The 23,705-nt window shown below is 38.3% G+C and overlaps 1 protein-coding gene across 2 annotated transcripts; it reads left to right on the top strand.

The window, feature by feature from the left end:
• The first annotated feature begins 50 nt into the window (after window positions 1-50).
• RAB3GAP1 (RAB3 GTPase activating protein catalytic subunit 1) lies at window positions 51-23,558 on the top strand. Of its 2 annotated transcripts, XM_065841085.2 has the most exons (24): window positions 51-148; window positions 231-286; window positions 1,210-1,285; window positions 2,564-2,696; window positions 2,930-3,008; window positions 3,666-3,785; window positions 4,421-4,586; window positions 5,405-5,504; window positions 7,918-7,999; window positions 8,535-8,603; window positions 9,280-9,353; window positions 10,039-10,131; window positions 11,596-11,765; window positions 12,103-12,201; window positions 12,538-12,710; window positions 13,684-13,738; window positions 14,020-14,388; window positions 15,466-15,603; window positions 17,169-17,396; window positions 17,870-17,966; window positions 18,055-18,158; window positions 18,256-18,371; window positions 19,521-19,623; window positions 22,334-23,558. In XM_065841085.2, exons 1-24 carry the CDS (start codon window positions 131-133, stop codon window positions 22,574-22,576), a joined length of 2,961 nt encoding a protein of 986 aa, XP_065697157.1. In that variant the 5' UTR covers window positions 51-130; the 3' UTR covers window positions 22,577-23,558. The 2 variants fall into 2 exon arrangements, with proteins under 2 accessions (XP_065697157.1, XP_065697158.1); XM_065841086.2 differs by lacking the exons at window positions 18,256-18,371; window positions 19,521-19,623; window positions 22,334-23,558 and having other exon boundaries at window positions 17,870-17,953.
• Window positions 23,559-23,705: the final 147 nt, after the last annotated feature.

The following is a 23,705-nucleotide window of genomic DNA, read 5'->3' as shown; positions in this document are numbered from 1 at the left end:
TCCCGGAGAGCCGGGCTGTAAGGGAGCCGGGCCGTGAGGCGACCGGCGGCGCCAAGCGGGACGTCCCCCCCGCACTCCGCCGCGTTCCCGTCAGCCTCCGCGCCGCGGGGTGTCCCGGCAGCGGCGCAAGATGGCGGCGGACAGTGAGGTGAGTGTTTCGCCCCCTCTCTTCCCCTGCGCTCTCCGCGGCGGTCTCCCCGCTCACCGCTTCTTCCGCTCTCTCCCCGCAGCCCGAGTCGGAGGTGTTTGAGATCACGGACTTCACCACCGCCTCCGAGTGGGAGAGGTGGGTGCTGCCGCCGTTCCCGCCCCCCTCATTGTGAGGGGATCGCGGGGACTCTGCCGTGTCACCCCAGCCGAGGGGAACCGGGCCCCGCGCTGCCCCCGGGCCCCGCGCTGACCCCGGGCCCGCCAGCCGGGAGGCCGCGTTGGGCGGTAGCCGGTGCAGCCGGCGCCTCGTCCCGCCTGTTCTGTCAGTACCGGCCCGTCCCTGCGACCGCGGCTCAGGCCCAGCTGATGAGGTGGTTAAGAGGATCTAGTCAAGCTGTTTCTGAACTGAGTGAAAGGTCTGGTTTAATGTCTGTTTGCGAGGGATTAGAATAAACATCTAGAAGGCTTATATTTTTTTCTGAAGTAGCTACCCGATTATTAAACTAGTCGCCTCATAGCTGAAGCCTTTTAAAGTTAGTAGAGCAGCGTACAAGAAAAATTAAGGTGAAGAATGCTCTTGCATTCTTAATGTATTACATTTTAAAATGTGGTTTTTTTTCCAGTGATGATGTCTATGACAGGAGAAAGATTGTAAGCATTCCATTTTAAGTCTGAATTTAGTTTATAATTTTGTGTCAAATGCTTAATATTTGTGAACAATGAAACAGGCGTATATATATATACATATATATATATATATATATAATTTGCTGCAATACCAGAAAAAAGTGAAATTCTATAATCACTCAAAGCATGCTCCTAGCAGTTGCTAAAAGTAACTGTCATCTGAAGTGTAAACATATGAGGACCATTTTATTTATACGAGGAAGCAATTGTTCTGTTTTTGTTGCGATACTTTGGGGTGTTTTGTGTGTGGGTTTTTGGTTTTTTTTTGAGGAATTCTGTAATAGGACAACATGTTCCCTACTTATAGGGAGCTGAATTATAATACAAGTTTAGTGTTCAGCACATATTAATGCATTTTCCCCTCCCTAATAGATTTATTTCAAAAATAGAAGAAGTATTGAATGACTGGAAACTTATTGGGATTTCTTCAGGCAAACCTCTAGAAAAGGTTGGTTGCTGCTTCTGAATTTTCTTTTAGGATTTGAATTACTGGCTAGCGATACACGTGTGTGTTATGTGTATTGCCGTTTTGTTAGGTGTGGCAGATAATGATTTGTATTAAGGAATTTTGCATGTAAAGTAGCAATTTGACAAACAGTTGCTGTGACTGTCTGCCTAACATGCTATTTCCCTGATAAAGTTGGATCTTCATATAGGGCCTATTGATTTTTTTTATTTTTTTAATTATTATTCCCAGCTTTGAATCTGGCAACATCGTTAAAGCTGTTCCAAATCCTTAAGGAGTTTCTTTTTGCCCTGCCTTGTGCCTTCGTCACTTGCTTATAATTGAGGTTTGCGTAGTACTGCTTGTGACTCAGTGTGTTTCATAGATCGGAGAGGTTTTTTTCAAATTCTGATTAGAGCCTTTGTAGTACTTTCTCAGCCCTGTAAAATGCAGAGGAAATTGCTGAACTCTTCTGCATACTAGTGCAAATAAATTCAGCTGTTGGGATTGAATGGCTGCTGTGTTTCCAGAGGAATTTTATGATTCTTAATTTTAGTCAGGGTACAGAGTATTCAAAACAAAAACTTATCTAATGAAGTAGTTTTCAACCTTAGCTGTCAGCACCTTCCTGTCTTTTTGATTAGACCTCTCTTGATTTGTAGTGAGAAGACACCCTTAACAGATCAAAGGGTTGTCCAAGTTGCTTTGTTTTATTAGCAGCATACAATCCCATACAGCGATGTTGTGGGTTTTTTTCCTAGAAACTTTGCTGTAATTTTGTTTAAAAATTACCCTTACACACAGAAGTTTTACAAATTACAGATTAAAAATAATTTCTCAGAAAAAACATATTCAAAGTAAATATCAAAGTAATATTTGTGTAGAATGGTATGGATATAGGTACAGATAAAATCCCAGGTGGGAAACTTCTGTCTTTGGGCGAAGTTGGGAGTGTATGTACTTCAGATGTGTAGTTGGATATGAAAGGTTCTATCTGCCCCTTTATTGTCGTGTAATTCTGAAGAGTTCTCAGGGAGATAGCTGGTCCGTGAAATGATTATTTGCAACGTTTTTACCATTCAGCTACCTTTATAATAAAGTGCTTTGAAAACTGGCTTTTTTTTTTTTTTAAATTAAACCATGTTCAGCTATTTAAGAATAAATATTTAGCATTAGAAAAAGATGACTAAATGTTTTAAATTGTGTAGACAGTGTACTTTTCAAGTCCTATGAATGTTAACCTGAATTTATGTGATCAAATAACACCTTTTTTGTATGCAGGGTGTATATACCACAGGAACATGGGAAGAAAAAACAGATGAAATTTCATTTGCAGACTTCAAATTCTCAATTACCCATCATTATCTTGTACAAGAACCCAGTGACAAAGATGGAAAAGAGGATCTGGTGGAAGGTAGCTGATAGTTCTCTTACGTGCCTGTAAGGATATGGCAAAAGACAATTTCAGAATGTGGAATTCACAGTGTGTTGATCTGTTTCTGTGTGATATTTTGTGGGATCTGATGGGTGTGATCTGACATTTCTGCTTCTGATATGCTTTGTGTTCATCAGATTGCTAATACCAGGAAATTGTAAGTTAGTTGAATGGATGTTGATGCTCATCTTATGTACCAATTTTTGTCGTAGATGCCCTTCCTCTGCCTATGCAGGACTTGCTGTGCATGAACAATGATTTTCCTCCTAGAGCTCACTGTCTGGTAAGATGGTACGTGTGCTACCTCTCATTTTTAACACAAGCATAGCAATTGAAAAATCTTTTATGCTGGCACAATCATTTGCATGTATTTTTTTTCCATCAAGAGTTAGAGCTTGAGTAAAATGATTCTTTGTACTGGATGCAGAAAAGTAGTGCAAAAAAAGTCCACTGCAGTGGGTCTATCTTTACTTATTTTTTTCCCCTCAAAATATTTTTTTCTTAATTTCACAAACTAACCAAGCTTTTATATTTGTAATGTTTAGATGCATTCTTAAAAAGGAAAGCTGCAGCACCTTAAGAAACAACCACCATATTCTTAATAATGCAGATCTATAGCATGTTATAGCATTGTTCTAGAGAGATAGTTTTTATGTATAAATACTTTAAAAACTCAGGACTAATAGACCTGGGAGTCCTCGTACTACTTTGAGTACAGTGTTTTAATGTTGTTAAGCTCTAGTAGTTCGTAATTTGAGAATGTGCAGCACTCCATACCCACTCAGTTCTTGACCTCTCTGAAAGAGGTATTCACATCAAAAGCACAGATTCCACACACTGTGGGTGACAATTGGGTTATTCAGGTTACAATACTTCTAAAAATTCTGTGTTTCAGCTGGGTTGCTAAAAACCAGAAGTGTGCTCCTTTTTTTTTCTCTCTCTCTTAAGGTATGGCTTACGTGAGTTTGTGGTTATTGCTCCGGCTGCCAATAATGATGCAGTTCTTAGTGAATCCAAATGTAACCTTTTGCTGAGTTCCGTTTCCATTGCACTGGGGAACACTGGCTGGTAGGTGAAAGCGTAAACCTTCTTACTTGTCTAGGTAAAACTCTGGCATACTGCTATTGCGAGGACGAAGTATTAAATTGTTAGCAAAGTACATTCAGTCTTTGATATCTGTGCACCATAATTGTTTTTAAAAAACATTTTAATTATTATTAATATTTTAAAAATATTTCTCACAGATTTTAAATATTTCTGACAGAAACTCTTAAAATATTGATTCAGTATGTTATTTATATTCATTATTATTTGAAAACCTTAAAAGCTTTTAAAAGCTGCTAGAAGTTGTTGGAATAACTGGTATACAAAATAAAAGTTTTGGTGAAGGATTTTTTCCCTATGTGTGGTAACAGTAACTTTCTAATATTCCTCAAAAAATACTTAGGCTGAAAATTAGGTAACTGAAGTCATGGATAGGGCTACACTTATGACGTGACAATTTGTTAGGCATTCAATTTAGTGGTGAAGTTAACCGTGTTTTTCTTCGATTCCTACTGAGCATTTTAAAGTGTGTTCTGTGAAGAGAAAATGTGTTCTAAAGAATACAAAATAGTTGAAATTTTGTTAAAATATTTAGCTAGTTTTAAAGACTGCTAAACAGCATGACATTTAAAATAATCTGAAATATTCGTGTTTTATAGTCAAGTACCACTATTTGTGCAAATACATAATAAATGGCGACGAATGTATGTTGGAGAATGTCAGGGTCCAGGAGTTCGAACTGACTTCGAAATGGTTCATCTTCGCAAAGTGCCAACTCAGTATACTCATTTGTCAGGATTACTGGATATCTTCAAATCCAAGATTGTAAGTGCATTTGAATGTATGTAACTGGTGTTAAAAATAATTCTTTTATTACCTGGTTGCTTGTAGATTCACTTCTGTCTTCTAGGTTGGTTGGTTGTGGGTTTTTTTTTTTTTTCTTTTTGGTAAGGATGAGGCTTACACTGTTGATACCAGCAAAGCCTTTTTCCAGATATTGTCAGGATCTAGTGATAAAGAGTGAAAATTGGGGCAGGTTGTGTTCCTCATTGTTACCACCTTTCCCATTTTTGTTTTCCACTGGCATGTGAAAGAATGTGTCTGTTTTACAGTCTCCTTATAACAACCTTCCCTTCCCCCTCCCCAAAACAAACTCTGTTTTGCTATTTAAAAGGAGAAGGAAGGGTTGGGGTGGGCTTTTAATCTGATACTGTGTAGTGTCCCAAGCTCAGTTAAGAGGGAACAACATAATGAAATGTGAGGAGCCTGAGTGCGCACTTTGTTCATGGGGTGGCATGGCTGACTGCAACACTTCGCAACTAATATTGATGGATAGCAATCTTGTCAAAACACTGAGGAAAGTGTCCTTAATGAAACTCTAATGCATTCTGGATCAGAGTTACTTCTGAATTACCAGTTAAATGGAGCATATGAATGTCTCCTGCATTTTTAGAAAGCTTATATACCTATTTTTACCTGCGTCTTCTTGGGCAATGGCTTTACTAGTAGTACTTGGGGTGTTGCAGTTCTGGTAAAATTATGGTCTGATACAATTTATCATAACTAATTTGGGTTCAAGATCCGGAATGTTTGGGAGTATGTACTCTTCCTTGATTTTTTTATTTTTCTCTAATATTTTCAAGGGATGCCCTTTAACACCACTGCCTCCGGTTAGCATGGCGATTCGGCTTACATATGTACTTCAAGACTGGCAGCAGTATTTCTGGCCCCAGCAGCCACCAGGTAGGAGATTCATGTCCTCAGAATAACTTACTTTAAGATAAAGTTAGTGCTAAAGAAAACGTCTGTGTGTCTTGCCAGAAGAATTCAAATACTTTCTGTATTACTAGGAAAGGCCTCAGTTACAGCCTATTGCTCCCTGCAATAGGCTGGCAAGCTTTAAGCTGCTCTGGAATTGTGTCTGTGGCTGTGTGTTATGGTTAGGGCTGTGCCTAGAAATAGCTTTTTAATTAACATTTAGAGATACTTCTAAAATGGTAATATCTGTTTGGAGAGAAAAGGGTGACTGTGGATCTGTAAAGAATTCTGCCCTGAATTCCTTAGGGAAACATTTGGATTCAGGTTCTAGTAGGTGCTAATACTTCACAGGTGTATTTGTTAATAATTTCCATAAAGTAACTTATCTTAATACTTCACTATTTAAGTGTATGAACAATAGGAAAAGGAGAAAATATTATATGGACCTCACTTGAGGTAAAAGTTTGCATTTTTGTTGTTCACTCAATACTAACTAAGCCAAGCAGTTCATTTGTTTATTTTTTTCATGCAGGAAAAATTTCCAATTAAGTCTTTTATTGTAGTAGCTTGATATGAGGGCAGAAAAGGGGAAAAGTAGTGTATATACTTGAATCTATAGTAGGTACATTAGACTTGATAAGTTTTTCCTGTAGTGATGCTAGTTAGGAGAAACAGAGTGAGTCTGCTCACTTGGTATTCTCACAGTGAACTCTCATATGCTTACTTGCTTGGTGGTAACACTTTCATCCTTGGGTATCAAGGATTTGTTTTTAACAGACCTATTTCTAATAGGTAGCAGGCTCAAAAGTAGACAAATCTGTAGGAAAAGGGGTAGATGCTAGTTCCTCTTAACCCACATTTTAGTAGTGATGTGGTATTTTAGGCATAAGGTGGTGGAGCAATTAAAAAGCCTGAGTTCTATTCTTGACTTGGTAGTAGTTTTACGTAACGAGGTTAAAGTATTTAGGGCACGCTTAGAGAGGCAGAACCTGTGTGACCTTGGTCTAATTACCTAACTGTTGGTTTTTCCTTTGCTTAAAAAAAATAGTCTAATCAAAGGTGTGTTTTGAATAAGTCTGTAGTGAAGTTGATCCTGTGTGGTTTGTACCTAATGAATGTTGAAAATATGTTTAAAGAGAATCCTGCTCTTCAGGGTCAGAGGAAAACAGTGCTGTTTTAAGTGATAGTTTCGCTTCGTAGGTAAACCAAGTTTACATAAAGAAGTTGGGAAGCGAGTTCTACAGTTTTCATTGTTTATTGTGTCTGCAGACACAGAAGTCAATGTTTTCTGTAGTCTCTCATGCCTTGTTATAGTTATTCAATCAATCAGGGTGCCTGGTTTGTGACGAATGAGTTGTACCACTCTGATCGTATCTCTTGATTTGACCAATTTGAATAAATTCTGCGCTTTCAGAGGATTCTGGTTAAGGGAACTAGTGGCATAGTGCATTGCAGAAACTGGAGATGAACAACATCATTTTGATTTCTGTTGCTACATGCAGTTGTGGTTTTATGTTCCTTGTGAACAACTAGACCTGTACTTTATTACCCTCACTCAATTAGGTCTTCTGAGGTAAAAGCAAAGAATTTAAATGTGTCTTTCATCTTCTCTGGAGGAGGAAATTATATAATTAAGTTATCCAAAGATTTTATCTGTTCTAATACCTCATTTGTTTTGTATGTAAACAGTTTGCCAGATGTGTTTAAAAGTAAGAATCAGATACTGTAATAGCATTATTATAATGGTATTACAATGCATTATTACTCATTTAAATTTTTCTGCAGAGAAAGCTGTCTATTTTTGGTTTGTATATTTGAAGGATATAATATGTGGCAAGTGGCTGAGGATGCTGGAAGGCATCTTTTAAGTACCTGGGATTACAGGAAATCTCACATCATTGGGTTACATCTTTAACTGCAGGAGACATAAACTGTCAGTCTTCTCATGAAAATGTCAGCCTTTTAAAAGTAGTTGTTTTTTTCACTCTGCAGAGTTGCTTTTCTGGAGTCTTCCTTTTCTGCTTGAAACCAATTTCCTGCCTAAATATTTTTATGGCAAATTCATGTCTATTTGTTCTTGTGTCAACATTGACTCTTTAAGGCTACCTTTATAGCTATCATCTTTGCCTATATGAAGGGAATAACCTTCCCTCAAGATGGATTGAAGAATTTTATCTTTCTTTTTGAATGTCCTGCTGCATGAGTACTTCCCGGTTTCTGCTGGAAACAATTATTTTGACTGTATGCTGGGATTGTGTTTTCATAGCCGTGTAATGTTAGCTGCTCACTTACTCTCTGGTCATCCTACACTACAGTGTTTTTACTGTGAAATTAGGTTGATGTGCTGCTTAAAATATTCCATAAATTCTGTATGGAAAATGTGTTGATCTGTCTTCAGATATAGATGCTCTAGTTGGGGGAGAAGTTGGAGGCCTTGAGTTTGGGAAGTTACCATTTGGTGCCTGTGAGGATCCTATTAGGTAAGGTACCAGTTCAGAAAGCTGTGTTTTATAAATTCCTTAATGGAGGACTTAGAGGCATATTCTTTCAAATCTTAGCTTTGCCTGCCTATCACTTAGCATGTACATAACAGATATTTAATTATTTAAGTACATTAAAAAAATAAATCTGTGAAAAGTAATGATCTAATAGCAAATAAGACCATTTGCAAAATTGTCTAACGATATTCAGGTTTCTAGCTCATACATCTTTCACCATAAACTTCTGGTCTACTCCATTTAGCTCTGAAACTATTATGTTGAAATATACCTTAACTGGAGATAAACTGTAAAGATGGTGTGCCTTCATTCAAGGGTTGGACTTAAATAGTGAGGGTCCATAAACTGAATTATTACAGTCTCTTTGTGTCCTCTTCTGGCACATTTCTGGATGTAGGTGCAAAATACAGAGAGGGACTTAAATGTGACCTATCACAAATACCCTTCAACATCTTAACAATGATAAAGAGAACACTTTCTACTAGCACTGACAGATTTAAGTCTTGTTTTGTTTCAGTGAGCTTCATTTAGCTACCACATGGCCTCACCTGGCAGAAGGTATAATTGTCGACAATGATGTTTACTCGTAAGTATTTTGTCTGAATTGCAAATATCTAGAAATGTACTTCATTTGTGAACTACTGCATTTAGCGACATCTGAAATGTACATGACTGTGTGTGTGAAAGAGAACCTATTTTGAGAAATGCCGAGGTCAGTTGATAAAATGCCTTGTTTGGGAAAAAGCTTATGTTGAAATGCATTTCTGTGTGAGAAAATATTAATGTATCATAATCTCAACAGAACTTGCACCTCCATTTTTGGTCATATTCTCATGCTACACTTAAAAGTCTTGTGTGTTGCTTATTTATTGGGAAATGTGATAATGGAATGTGGAATATACTGATACTGAAGAAAGAAGAAAAAATAAGTGGTTTATTGTTTTAATTAATGTAGAATTGAATTTTCAACATTAATACGCTTTAAAATAAGACGATGTAGTTGTGTTGTAACGTAATTGTTCTCATGTGTTTCTTATTCATGTTATGTGTACAGATAAGAACAGGGACTCTTGCTTGCATTTCAGAGGGTTTGTCATGTTCTCCTGTGTAATGTGGTGCATTTCGTGGCCTAATTGGCTATGACATTCCATTTCTTGAGAATTTGATATTTGTCTCTTGCATACTTATGTTGACAACATGTCACTTTTGTTTGTTTGTTGGTTTTTTTGTGTGTGATTTTTGTTTTGTTTTGTTTTTTAAAGTGACCTGGATCCTATTCAGGCACCTCAGTGGTCCGTGAGAGTCAGAAAAGCAGATAACCCTCAGTGTCTATTGGGTAAGGCATCAGAATTCACTATCTTCTCTTATGGCTTTTAAGTTATGAAGTTAGGATTGAATTGTTGGTTTCCTGAAGACTTCTGTTTCCTCACACTATTTTGGGCTGCTTTTTCAAGAACACAAGCTTTGCAAAACCATAAGGTTCTGCTGTAGGTTATTCTGCATCTGTGTACTCTGAACTGCATTGCTTTTTTTGCTTCAGCAGCTTCTAGAGAATAAGCACATACTGTGTGTGTTCTGTGAAAATTTAGATTTCCTAGGATCGTTAGATTTTAATGGGTGCTTTGTGCATATTTTCATTTCCTTAGTTGAATCAGTCCATCTGACAGGCAGGATTGGTATGCCCAGAGACCTGTACTGTTGATCGTCCTTGCCTTTTAGCTTGTGGGGAAAAGGTCTTCAAAACTAAAAAAATAAAAAAAATTCATCTTGCTTTGCATGAAGAAGTGGATTAATCTGTATGCAAAACTGTTCTCTGGAGAGGTTGCTGATAGCTGTCGAGATGGGCGTTTTCCTAAGCTTTAATTATATGGTTTGAAGATATTTGTGCTTCAGAAGGAATTATCAAGTGCTGTCAGATGAAAAGATAAAATTTACTGTCCCTTAGGAATCACTTTGAGGGTTAGCTTATTGTTCAATGAGCTTTTAACTGAGTAGTTGTTCAGAAACTTTTTCTCTTATAGGTGACTTTCTTACTGAATTCTTCAAGCTTTGCCGTCGGAAGGAGTCAACTGATGAGATACTTGGAAGGTCTGCATTTGAAGAGGAAGGAAAAGGTGAAACTAAAATCTTGATGATTTGTGTTGTTCAGTTTTGATTGTTAGGCATTTTCTGTAATGCTCCTAGGAATTTTCTGATGATTGCTACATTGTATAATTTCTCATGAATTCTAGGCAAGCCTAGTTTTCAAAGTCCCAGAGGACAATTGCCTCTGTTATAGGTGTGGATGGTGGTTTTTTTTGTTTCCACCCCATCCCCACCCCTTCCCCACTGGAAAACAAGGGTTTAAAATTTGACCAGCGTGTACAAGAGTTGAACGAACATCAAACAGATTTGTCTGCATATTTTAATATATTTTTTCCACTCTTTTTCTGCTTTTTGAAGTACGATGTAGTGCACGTTTTAAGGGCCAGTTTAAAGAGCCTTTAATCTGTTTGAGAGGCTTTGCTGTCATCCTCAAAAAAAAAAAATGTCCAAAACCAACCAAACAAAACCCAACAAAACCCACCAAACAGAACAACAAACCAAAACAAAATTATCTGGCCAACAGGTCAGACTTTATCCCAGCAGCATAGATACCAACATGTTTTGGATGTCTGTGTCCCTTTCTTTTGCTTTTCTTGCTGTATATGGTGAACATCCCCTCCTTTCCTGCCTCTTGTTGCTTTTTTTTCCATCCAAATATGACCCATAGCAGTCTGTTTTCTTTGATTATACTTGGTGTTAGTTTTGAAGGAGCTTGCTAGTTAGCTGAAAAAGGTGTTAGACCAAGTAGGGTGTGTATTACTCTTAGTGCTTGATGTACAGTCTCGTTAACCCTTCTTGTCTCTAGTTTTCTTGACATGTTTGCCAATATGAGATTTTTCAGGTTCCTGGTAATGATTCACTTAAATTTCTCTGCCCCTCTTTTTAACAATGGCAATTCCTTTTATTGTAAGAGAGGTTCTGAAGTTTACCAGCAACAACTCTGGAAAAGTCTTTTGATTTGAGGAGTTTACCTTAGGACTCTAAACCAGAATTGTGCTTATGCCATGTAAGATCACATATATAGTGACTAATACTGGATTTATTTAAGGTTTATCTAAAGCTCTAGCACACACTCGAACAGGCTCTACTGTGTGCAGCATATTCATTCGTTTCACGTATAAACAAAGTTTAAATACTGGTTTGTCAGCAGGCTTTTTGCTGATGCTCTAACCTGTAGCTGTCTGCAAGTATCAGTACTGCTACAGTAGGTGGCAGGCGCTGTCTACAGCCAACCCAGTGTAGACTTAATTCAGTAAAATAAATCAAGGACAGTCTGTGACTCCTTCGTGATCTGGTTCTTCTGCTTTATCTTTGTGGCTAAAAACAGTGAACATAATGTGCGGAACCTGACAGCACAGGAATGTAGTTTTGGTTAACAGGTTGTTGAAAGTCAATACAAGATAAACAGACTGAGTATGTCAGGTGAACTTTTTAAAGAGATAGTTGTATAGGGGTGGTTGTTTTAATTTTGTTAATTCTATTTTATTTTATAGAGGTTGCTGACATTAGCCATGCTCTGTCGAAGCTCACGGAGCCAGCACCAGTCCCAATCCATAAATTATCAGTGACAAATATGGTTCACAGTGCAAAGAAAAAGATTCGCAAACATAGAGGTGTAGATGAATCACCTTTAAACAATGAAGTTCTAAACACTATTCTTCTGGTAAGTGAACTGTCTACGTCTGTTAAATGCATATAAAACATGTAGTTAGTGCTTACACCGATGCATTTGGTTTATAGTTTAAAGCAGAATTATGAAAAAGGTCTCTGATGTCAGTTCCTTTACTTAAATTGCATTTATCAGCTTTTTGGAACAGCCTAAGTTTTAACAAATCTCTAGAATATAAGTAAACTAAAAATGAATTCTGAACTCTGCTAACAATTTTAATAATAGGGATTGCTGGTATGTAACCAGCATTAGCTTCAGGGAGAAACTTGGAAAAGCAGGAAAAACCATGCTGGTGCAAGTTTGTATTTATTTTTTTCTTTCTTTTTTGAAGTTCTTATTTCCTGATGCTGCTGACAAGCTTGCAGAAGGATTTGAAAGCAGAACTGTGACTTCAGCAGGAAACAATCCTCCTCCAGAGAATGAGGATTATGTAAGTTTTACTGACTGACACTCAAGAGAGATAGAGAGAAATTTGGAGTATGTGCTCATACAGACTTTACTATGATTGCCCTGTGTCTTGTAATAGATAATTTTTGGAAAGATGAAGTTACCTTTGTGGAACCTCCAGGTAGAAATAGTGATTATTTTTTTTCCCAATTTTTTTTTTTTTAAATTTCTTTCAAATACTGTAGTGTTTTGTAGTTTGTACTTACAGCTTTTAAATAGAATTTAGCCACTTGTATTGTCAAACAGGAAAGAGATTCTGTAGTTTTGGAAAAAATGCCATTGTACCTGTATGTCCTGCTTTCTTTTGTTTCTTATGTAGAATCTCTTCAGTCAGTTTAAATCTGCTCCTTCTGATAGTCTGACGTACAAACTAGCTTTATGTCTTTGCATGATAAACTTCTACCATGGAGGTGTAAAAGGAGTGGCACATCTTTGGCAAGAATTTGTGTTAGAAATGCGTTACAGGTGGGAGAACAACTACCTTATTCCAGGGTAAGATTTTTTTGTTGTCGTTGCTTTGTTAGAGAAAATGTTCTTTGTTTCAGGAACAGAATGAGTTCAGTCTGACTTTGAAACACACTGTTTTGGTTTTTTAAATTGCATATGCTATCCTCTACTTTTATTGCCCTACTTCCATAAAGCAAGAAAGGATAAGGAGTAGGGAAGGGCATCTGTGCCCTCCTTTGAAAACTTCAAAATACCTGGGGAAGTTCAAGTTAAAGAGCACCCCACTGTGTGAATGGAAGGAAAAAAAGCTTATCTGAATGCTTGGCTTCCAGTTTATCACTAGATAAAGGTGAAGGAGCTGATAGAGGGAGAAACAACTTTGCTCTGTGGTGTAGCTGTTGCCAGTTCCTGCTGGTGCAACAGCCTTTGCACGAACTAATGTTGTCTCAAGTATTCCAGCCCTTCCAGGTTGTGTCTTCTACAGCAGAGCTTGTTGCAGACCAAATTAAGAGTTCTGTCAAGATGAGGTATCAATGTAGAGCAAAAATGTATCCTTTTTTAAAAATAAAATGGAATGAACTGGCCTTTTATTCGCTAGTTTGTACTTCCAGATATTTACATTAACAAAAAAAATAGAAGTTCAAATAGAGATTGCTCTACTGTATCGTTGCAGTTTTAAAGTACAGTCAAAGGTGCTTAATTTTTGTTTGAAAACAGTTACTCTTTTAATTTCCGAATGGAGAACTGAACAGGAAATGCAGACTGGCTCTGGTACTAGTGTGAATGACCTCTGAACTTCAGAAATGACCTCTAGGAAATAAATCTGGTTTAACTTCTGGGATTATTCACTCACTAGTTTGTTTTCTGAGATCATAGAAGAGCTGCGTAGTTGAAATTGTGGGAATGGGTTCAATGTGGTTATTTGCCTCTCTTTTGGATTTCATATGATTTAAGACCAGATGTGTGTGAGAGAGTCAACTTTATAATTCATAATTGTAATACTTCTACTTTTTGTTAGATTAGCTAATGGCCCTCCAGATCTGAGATGCTGTTTACTGCATCAGAAACTTCAGGTAAATATCCCAAACTTAAGAATTATTTTTCTCCTAAGGAAACTGTGAAAATTATAGCAATTATTAGCTAAATGTATTGTTGTACTTTTAGTTATGCTTGTATTTTTGGGTCTGGATTTAATTTCTTGGAAAAATCTTTGTTAAAGCAACAAGTTCAATGAAATTGTTATCTTTTAGAATTGTAAGAGATTTTTGGTGACTCCCCAAATTTTTCTGTGACATTGTTGCCCTAAGAGAAGAAATTGCTAAATGATTTTTTTTTTTTTCTCTTAACTTGTTAGATGTTAAATTGTTGCATTGAAAGAAAGAAAGCAAGAGATGAGGGGAAAAGGGGGAGCGTGTCTGATCGTTCCCCTGGTGGTAGTTGTGGTGATGCTGGGAAGGGAGCAGACCACTCTGCAGATAACCCTGAGAAGGAAAAGGAAGTTGGCAAGTCTTGGGAATCGTGGAGTGACAGTGAAGAGGAATTCTTTGAATGTCTAAGTGACACGGAAGATCTTAAAGGAAATGGACAGGAAAATGGAAAGAAAGGAGGAGCGAAAGAAGGCAACAAAGATCCTGTAAATTTGAAACCAGAAGGTCGTCTGCATCCCCATGGAAAACTGACTCTGTTGCATCCAGGAGAGCCTCTCTACGTTCCAATAACACAGGTGAGGCAGTGAGAGCTGAGCCGGATGTGCAATATGACCCTCATGCTATATGGCTCATACCTAGGACTGTGAAATTGTATATACTTTGTGGGTTATAGCCTTACTTGTTGTTAAAATTGCTCACTGTTTTTGCCTTAAGAATTTGTTTTCCATTTTTAAAACCAGATGAGGCTGTTAAACTGAAATCTCACATGCTCTTTGTTTTATTTGAGAATGGGTCTCCTTAACGAATTTCACTCAGAACAACTTTTTAAACAAGAATTAAGCTGTCTTTCCTATCTTAAATTTGCGTTTCTTTTTATTTCCAACTGTTGAGGCATCTTCCACACCTTCCTTTCTTTCTTGTGAAGTAGGAACTGCTGTGGTCCTCCCTCTGTGGAGATCTGTAGCTGACTAACCAGAGTACTGGATCAGTTTTGCTGTTACTTTTTTCTTTTTTTAAAACTTGTATCTAAAAGGCCATAGTCATCAGGTTCTTGTTAGCATTACCTAAAGCAGGTTTATTGTCAAACACATTAAAGTGTTAACTGACATAGACTTTCTTGCAGGGTGACTAGGGATGAAATAGGAAGCAGTGGTGTCAGAGGAAGTAGGTTGAAATCAGCCATGCATGAAAAATTCAAGACTTTGCATTCACTTGAGAGAAATTCTTTTTAATGGATGTTGTTTTGTGTGGGTAAAAGGTCTGAACAGAGTGTAGTCTGACAAAATGTTGTCAATTAATTATGTGCAGAAAGTATCAACGGCAAAGATTCTGCGTTACTTTAGGTGGACTTTCATCTATCACAGAAAAATAGTATCAAACACTTCTTGGGCTTCACTGGGTTTGACGATTTTAACAATATATCCTTATATTATTACTTCATTCTCAGTTTTTTTTTAATTTCTTTTTGTTAGTGTCTTCAGGTGCAGCTTTAGGCTAAACAGTTTAAGCAGTAGAAATTTATGCTTATTTTCTTTGAGTACAAATAAAGCAGAATGAGCTTTTGGTGACAGACAGTTTTCCACTCCCCCTTTCTTAAAACAGGCTAAGTCTTGGAGAGGTGATTTGTAAACTCGTCTTTTTCCATGTTGCAGGAACCAGCACCCATGACTGAAGATTTGCTGGAAGAACAGTCTGAGGTCCTGGCAAAACTGGGAACATCAGCAGAAGGTGCTCATCTTCGAGCACGCATGCAGAGTGCCTGCTTGCTCTCAGATATGGAATCTTTTAAGGTAGTGCTACTTGAAGAATTCTGTGAGACTGCTTTCTTTTTAATTAAACTATCCCCCTTGCTTGTGTTGACCAGTTTTGAAGACTTTTCTGACTACTTTTTTCTCCTCCACAAAACAGTTTCAAAACAGTTTAAAGTTGAAAATAAAACCTTATCGATAAAACTTTCAAAATGTGGGACTATCCAATACATTATGCTATAACATTCCAGTAAATTTGCACAAGGTCTATGGGAGGGAAGAAGCCCCTAAAACACACAGTTGATAAATTGGGAATTAAAACTCAAGCCCACACAAAATGATGTCAAAAGAAAACTGAGCATCAAAGTCCTGAATCAAAATTACTCTCTCCCTCCCACCACCCCATAACTTTTATTTAGTGTCTCTCTTACCTGTACTTTCCACAGCGGTGAGTTTTGTAGAATACACCTTTAATTGGCCACAAATGGATAAAGGTGGTATAAAGAAAGAACAAACAATTATGAACATGTTCACCATTCTGTAATTGGACTTTAGAGAGGTGGACATAATTTTTATGTATAGTTGAGGGTGTTTGGTCTTTAGTGGGAAGGATAAGTTATCACTGTTTAGAAGTCCTATGCAGCTGTTCATCAAATTGGAACTGGACCAGCTGTGGTTTTGGGTGATGTGTTCAGTTTATTTTCTGAGCTCTGCAGAGGGAGCTAAGAGCACGTATGCTGCTGTCATCAAAGGTTCTCAAAACTCTCAAAATACTGGAGATTCAGTCATGAAATAGCTATATCTTGTGGTTTTGTTTTTGTTTTTAAATTATTGCAATGTTACTTTGTAGTAAAAGGATACAGATGTAGTGTACAGTAGGAGTATTTATAACATATCAATATCAGTTTATTAGCAGTGATTCATGTCAGCTATACGGAGCAGTTTTATTTCTAAGGTGCAAGTGATCTCAAAACTCAACAACAGAACCATAAATTGAAGCGGAAATGCACTCTTCAGTAGCTACTTCAAAGAGAAAGCTGGGTTTCCTTTTATCTTCTGGACCTATGTCTGTGTTTGTGTTGACATTGCATCTATGAAAAATGAGGCTTTTTGGGGGTTGGTGGAGATTTTTTTTTTTGAGTTCCTTTTTAAAGGAAGAAGAAAAGGTGAATTTTGGTACTGGAGTGTTAAAAATGGAAAGTCAGTGCTGTAAGCATATGAATGCAGCCCAGTGATTCTTTTAGCCTTGGGCTTTTTTTCATCTGGTATAAGCTTACACATTAGAAAAATAGTGAATTGCATGTATCAAGTATCAGATGGAAACTTGACTTAACAGTATAATTTTGAGCTTGCCTGAAATAAGTGATGAATGTACTGTTGGGGGGGGTAAGAAGGTTTCTGTGTTTCTGATGGCGGTGTGGGCTTTTCCTCCATTGTTGTCTTGGTTTATACTTACTTATCCACCTCACCCTCTCAGGTCTCTTTCCTAGTGTCAGTTTTGGCTCCTCACACGTGCTCTACCCGCTAAACCATACTGCCTTCCTACCCAGGTTATTACATTTTTTATAGGACTTTCAGGCACAAATTTTCTCTCTTCCTCATTCCAGGCAGCTAATCCTGGCTGCTGTCTGGAGGATTTTGTGCGGTGGTACTCCCCTCGGGATTACATCGAAGAGGAAGTGGTTGATGAAAAGGGGAATGTAGTAATTAAGGGTGAGCTGAGCGCCCGAATGAAGATTCCAAGCAACATGTGGGTAGAGGCCTGGGAGACGGCAAAACCAATCCCAGCCAGGAGGCAGAAGAGGCTCTTTGATGACACGAGAGAGGCAGAGAAGGTAAAAAGCTGTGGCTAGCGATAGTCGGATCTGTAATGTTTGTACAAAACTGTCTTCTTTCTCCTGCAAGATTTAAACAGAAACACATCATTGCACTATAATCTTGGAGTTATTAAACTGTTCAGTACGTGGCATAGGGTTAATCAGAAATTATTGCTGCCGTACAACAGTGTGTTTGAAGTATCTGAAATAATTAGTGTGTGAAATGTAACTTCCTAAGCTTTATTACTTAGGTACTTGTAAATAAAACAGATTTTTGTCTGCATGTTTCTGTTAAGAAACTAAGTGTTCTTAAAACATAATTATTTCTAGTTTCATTCTAACCTGTTGGGGACTATAAGCAATCACTAAATGATTCATGTAAAAACTACCTATTGAGTCCTGTCTTATAACAGTGCTCCCTTGTGAATTCTTCAATGTAGGTGCTCGTATTTTGTAGTTAACCTAATGTATTAAATTTTCTAATGTCGTAGGTGCTTCATTACCTTGCAGTTCAGAAACCAGCTGACCTTGCAAGGCACCTCTTGCCCTGCATCATCCATGCAGCCGTACTCAAGGTAAAGGAAGAAGGTAAATAATGTTTATAAATTATTAAGATATTTTTGGGTGGACACTGATGCAATAATTACAACTTCTTCATTTCTTTTCCTCCTAATAGAAGCACTAGAAGATATATCTTCAGTTAGGAAGATTATCAAGCAGATAATATCCCATTGCAGTAAAGTTCTACGATTCCCCAATCCAGAGGACAAGAAGTTGGAAGTAAGGCTTTCATACTGGCAGGGGCTGAAGACTTTACACTGTCCATGGGAGTGCTAAAATAACATTTTAAATTTCCATTTTTATTCAACTCCTGCAGGAAATCATTGCTCAGATTATGAGTGTGGAAGCTATCATCGCCAGGGCAAGGTCTCTGAAAGCAAAATTTGGGGTAGAGAAGTGTGAAAATGAGGAGGAGAAAGAAGATCTACAAAGGTGACTTTTTTTCCCTCCCCCCATTCCCCTGTGTTTTGTGTGTGTGTGTATGTGTTACTTGGTTTTTTTTTTTTTTCCCTCTGCCTTTTTTTTGTAGTTTCAAAATTTAGGGCAGATGAAAGTGGTGATAATACAGAAATACTGAGGAGCAATAAACAGTAGCAATAAACATTTGTTGTCCCTGTCCCTACTCTATCTGGAGATGTTATATGTGGGTACCCTGAATGCCCCTCTCAGTAACCATCTCTTTGAAAACATGTGATGCAAATTATTTTAATGGAATTTGGTTTTATCTTGACAGTACTGATTTATTTTTTCATGTATGTGAAAAGTACATTCGATGAACTTCATTGCAAGAGAGGTAAAATTAGGAGGAGTAGGAATTTAGTATTTTCTATAACTGATAGAAATATCCCCCCAAAGTTACATTTTCTTGTAGTCTCCTTACTAATTTGAAATGTATTACTGCGGAACTATATGCATGAAAAGCAACGAGCCATGTTTCATTGCTTCACTACCTGCTGTCAGATTATTGTTTGTCAAACATGTTGGGAGTTCAGAGGAGTGATGTCTGACCAGTGCAGTATCTTTCTGCTCAAAAAAATTGTCATGTTGTTACTACTTCTTGTGTGTCCATCACAGTGAGGGCTTTTCGTTTTGAATGTATACATGTATAGATGTATACATCTGCATTAGGAGCATGGGTTCTATTGATAGTTAACGGAAAGAAGTAGGTCCTTTCAGAGGGCTGTGTTAATTGGCCCTGCTGCCTTTCCTGACCTTATGTGGGAGGTTGCTGTGTTCAGCTTGGTTTTGACCTACGTTATCTGTGAAACAGCAGCTGCTTGTGTTAGCGTGAAAGAAAGAGCAGGAAGGTAGGAGGGAACAGCCAAAGGCTAAGGGGAGTTTAGGGTGGAGGGAAAGGAGTAAAGGGTGTAAAGGCATGATAGTGTCTGAGTGGGATGCTGAGCAAAGTCAGGGTTTATTCCTTAAACTTCTAGAACAGAGAACTCTTGAGAGCATCTGCCAGTTGTCACTCTGTGTGAGTGATGGACCTCACAGGAAACAATTCTGCTTTTAGATTAGAAAGCTGGATACTGCTCAGAATTAAACGTTTCTTTTTTCCTTTTCAATAATTTGTACCACCAGATTCGTAAACTGTCTCCTGGAGCAGCCGGAAGTGTCAGTTATTGGTGCGGGAAGAGGACCTGCCGGCAGCATTATTCACAAGCTGTTCGTGAACGCTCAGAGGGTAAGAGAGCTCTTGATTGCTTTGCAGACGCTTCTGATCTAAGCAGTATGAGACAACAGCTTATCATGTGATGCCAGTTTATTTTGTCTGCATATATGCATGTGTTGTCATAAATGTGCTTGAGGGTGTTTTTGTGATGTTCAACATGATTTTGGCAATAACAGAACCTTGGAAGATGAGAGAAGAGTAGACGAACTGGGACGTGAAACAATTAAAGCCATCTGGGTAGATAGAGGTGTCATTAATGTTTGACTTACTTCAAATGGTAACATCAGTAATGCCATTATGGCACAGATTTCTGCTTTATTCAAGTTACACAATATGTGTAACATCACAGCAAAAACAATCAAGTGTGTTGATTGTTTCACACAGGAATGTAGAGAAACACATTATAATATTAAATATTTCAGAAGGAGTAACTTTTTGGAGTTAGGCTTATACTTGGAATACTTGTGATTTCTTCTGTGGAAACTAGCGTGTTTAGGAAGAGTTTCAGTTCTTTCCCAGTACAACTCTGCATTCAGTTTACTTATTGCCAATGTTGCATCTGCTTTCTGGGAACCCTTCCCCAGCCTATACTGGTATGAATGTTCCCTTTTTCTCTCAAACAATCTTTGTTGTAATTAGCCTTAAAGTATTGATTTCCAAACTTCTTGGACTGCAGTCAGCCTTCATTTTCTGTCAGAATTACACCTATTTGTGGGATCAAACTCTCTAACTAATATTTAACTACAGTGGTAATAACAAGGTAGTGCAGACGTCCTAGAGCCTGAAATCCTGTTTGGAAATCATTGCTGTAAAAATGTTGTGATTGGGTATTAAACACTTTTAAGAAATGGATGCTTTTGTAATAAACTGTTTTGCAATTCAGCATGAAAAGGACCATTCTGAAAACAGACCATGGTTATTCTGAGAAATGACAAGCAGAATATTTATTTTCTCCTTCTAGTCTCTAGGGAAAATCTGCTTGCAAATCTCAGTGTGTCAAGCAGCTTTACTTACAGACTTCCCTGTAAATGCAGGCAAGCGCATGCACTTGCCTTTTTAATATTGAGGCATTATGTTTTTAAATCTGGCTGAGAGTTTCTAGCATTAATGTTTGATAAAGATGTATGTAAACTTCTAGGGTTTTGTTTCTTTTGAAACATCAGGAACTAAAGCTGGGTTACAGGTACTTCCCATTAGGAACTGTTCACTGTTAATTAAGACTTCTTAGTGGGACAGGAACTAACTTGCTACCAAAAACCTCTTGTGTTTAATCTACCATGAATTATTTCAGTAGAGAGCTGTTTGGTAAATAGAAGTTGAATTACTTCTTTGTTTGTTACCTTTTGAAGCTGAGCTCCTCTCTGTGTAAAATGTGTTGTTATATTCTCAAGTTTTCCCAGGAAAATTATGATAGCAAATGCATGTTCTTGGAAGTGGTGGAGTGTGTGATGTCTCTTAAACCTACAATCTCCTTCTAACCTCTCGTAAGTCACCTCTGACTTGCCTTTGTTTCTATCTTTCATCACTGGTTCTTTTCTCATCCCTTTCCAAGCTGACTGAATCTTCTGATGAGGTAACCAACTTTGTCCCTCGTTTCCCACTCATCTTCCCTAGCTGCATAGACTTGAACATTTTGGTAGATGTAGTACAGCAACCTGATTTAGTTTGTACTGTTGTTCACACAGAAGCATAACAATAATTCTGTGTTTCCAGAATGGTTTTCCTCTTTCACAGACTATTTTTAGAGCTTAACAGGTAGTGAAAAGATAGAGACATCTTCAAAAACAAAACCAACCAAAAAACCAAAACCAAACCACAAACATTTATTTGAGTGAACATTAACATTTTCTGATGCTGAAATATGTGGCTTTGCTTTTATATTCTTCTCTGTTGCCATCACTGTGTTTAGTTTATTGAACAGCCAGGTGTTTGGGGAGGTGAGGTAGAGATGGACAGTACCTGGGGGAGCAGTGGGGCAGCTGAGAGGGGCCATGAGGGTCACCAGTGGGCTGTGCCACGCCTCAGTGACATTGATAAGCTTGAGTTGTCTTTAGGACCCTATAGGGTATTGGAGTGTGTGTGTATGTGTATATATATATATATATATATATATATATATATCTATATCTATATCTATATATATATATCTCTGTAATTAGGCAATGTTGATTGGGCTGACTGGAGCATGCCAGCCCTTGGACTTGAGTGTTGCCAATAGTGGCTCTGAAGCAATGAGCATCGATGGAGATCACACAGTGTCTCACTTGCTCTGCAGTGTCGCTTCCACAAGCCCCTCTCTGGCCATGAAAAGCACATAGTGAAGTGGCGTTTTGAGTTGGAAAAGGCAGGCGACATCTTGTCAAGACTGCAGTAGTGGCACTGCTGGTTTTTCAAAGGAGGCTGGCTTGGCCTCGTGGAGCCACAGAGAGCTGAGGAGAGTCCTGCTTGAGAAGGGCATTTCTTCTGGTCAGAACCCTCGCTTCACGCTGTCAGAAACTGAGGAGCTTAGGCTGACCTTCACCATCACACATGAAGGTTCTTCCATTTGATTGTGCACAGTTTATTTCTTGACATCCCATTAGCGTCTTGCTCTGTGCGCACATAATGCCCTTTGATGTGCTTTCCATTTCTTATCTTCCTCTGTTCCTCTTACGATTTTTTTCTGAATCCTAATGCTAAGAAACAGCTTGCCCTGTAATGACACCTCTGCTCTTATTTAAAGGTTTCCGCAGTGCCTCCACTTGATGAAGAACTGAGGAGATCGGGTTCATCAGAGGAGCGAAGACTCAACGTGGGCACCACTTCAGATTTCCCACCGCCCACGGGTCGCGAGGTGATTTTGCGCACAACCGTCCCCCGGCCTGCCCCTTACTCCAAGCCGCTGCCCCAGCGCATGTACAGCGTGCTGACCAAGGAAGACTTTCGACTTGCAGGTGCCTTTTCAGCAGATACAACGTTCTTCTGATTTAACCAGCTGTGTTATCTTGTGTGTCCTCACAAGTAGGATGCTATTGGTTTTCCTTTGGGGAAGTTAACAGAGTGACTGGCTGGTGGCGAGGAGCAAACACAGGTGTCATTAGTGACAGCGTGTCACATTCTCAAGGACAGAGCCGAACTGGCAGCCGAGAAGGGTGTGTGGAACAACTCTGACCTGGGGGTTTGGAGTGGCTTCATGAGGAGTTTGAGTCGGATCCTTGGGGAGGACAGTTCAGCGATCTCCTCTCTGTCCAAAGGGAACACGTTATTTTTTTGCATTAGCTTGTTTAATAATGGACGTGAATGGGCTGTATGCAAATACTTTATGTTGAAATCCATGCAGAATGTGCTGCTTTACGGTTCTTAATCAGACTTTATCAAGTGACGTTAGTTTACTTAAATTGATGTGCAAATATTAAGTAATTTGTATTTATTGCTAATCATATATATTGAGCCCAGTATTTTTTAGTTAATCGCAAATTGCAATTATTTCCAAAATATCCTTATTTTTATTTAAAGTATACAGTACATTCTAGGTCATGCTAAACTCTCCTAGCATTGCAGCAGAAATGTATTTATTTGAGGCTGTAACTGGACAGGAAGCCTAATAGCCTTAAGTGGATCACTCCTGGTTTTAGATACTTTACATCCTTCCCTGCACCGAGGGTCAAAGCTGTATGTAAGCGACATGTACAGAGGGTTTCACTGGAAGCAACTTGTTGGTATGAACAGAGACTGTTTGGATGCATATCTCTGATCTGATGAAACAATTCCATCACCTGCTGCAAACTAACCCCCGGATAACATGCAGACACTCTGACGTTATGTGCCAATGTTGCTTTACAGTGATCTTCATCTGTTTTCATGAGAATCAGCAAAAGATCAGCATTACTGTATAAACTCAAATGTAAAAATAGCTACAGTATTGTTGACGTTACTCAATAAATCTAAAGTTACTGTTGGCGCTCAGACTTGCTCAGGTACTTGCACTGGTTTTGTCAAAATACTTTAAAAATGTCATCCTGGCATTGTGTATGACTGTGACTATGTTAAATAGGGAAAATTAAGTCCTGTCTCAAATAGTAGGGCCTCAGGTATTACCTTAAAACTTCTTTGAG

This window comes from Patagioenas fasciata, chromosome 7, assembly GCF_037038585.1.
Source record: "Patagioenas fasciata isolate bPatFas1 chromosome 7, bPatFas1.hap1, whole genome shotgun sequence".
Classification (NCBI taxonomy): domain Eukaryota; kingdom Metazoa; phylum Chordata; class Aves; order Columbiformes; family Columbidae; genus Patagioenas; species Patagioenas fasciata.
This window is presented reverse-complemented; position numbering and strand designations above follow the sequence as displayed.

What these genes read in the sequence shown, in the direction of transcription:
- RAB3GAP1 (XM_065841085.2), top strand. An exon ending in TACTGCATCAGAAACTTCAG is followed by an intron (nt 13,739 to 14,019) that starts GTAAATATCCCA and finishes TTAACTTGTTAG; the next exon opens with ATGTTAAATTGTTGCATTGA. An exon ending in ACACGAGAGAGGCAGAGAAG is followed by an intron (nt 17,397 to 17,869) that starts GTAAAAAGCTGT and finishes CTAATGTCGTAG; the next exon opens with GTGCTTCATTACCTTGCAGT.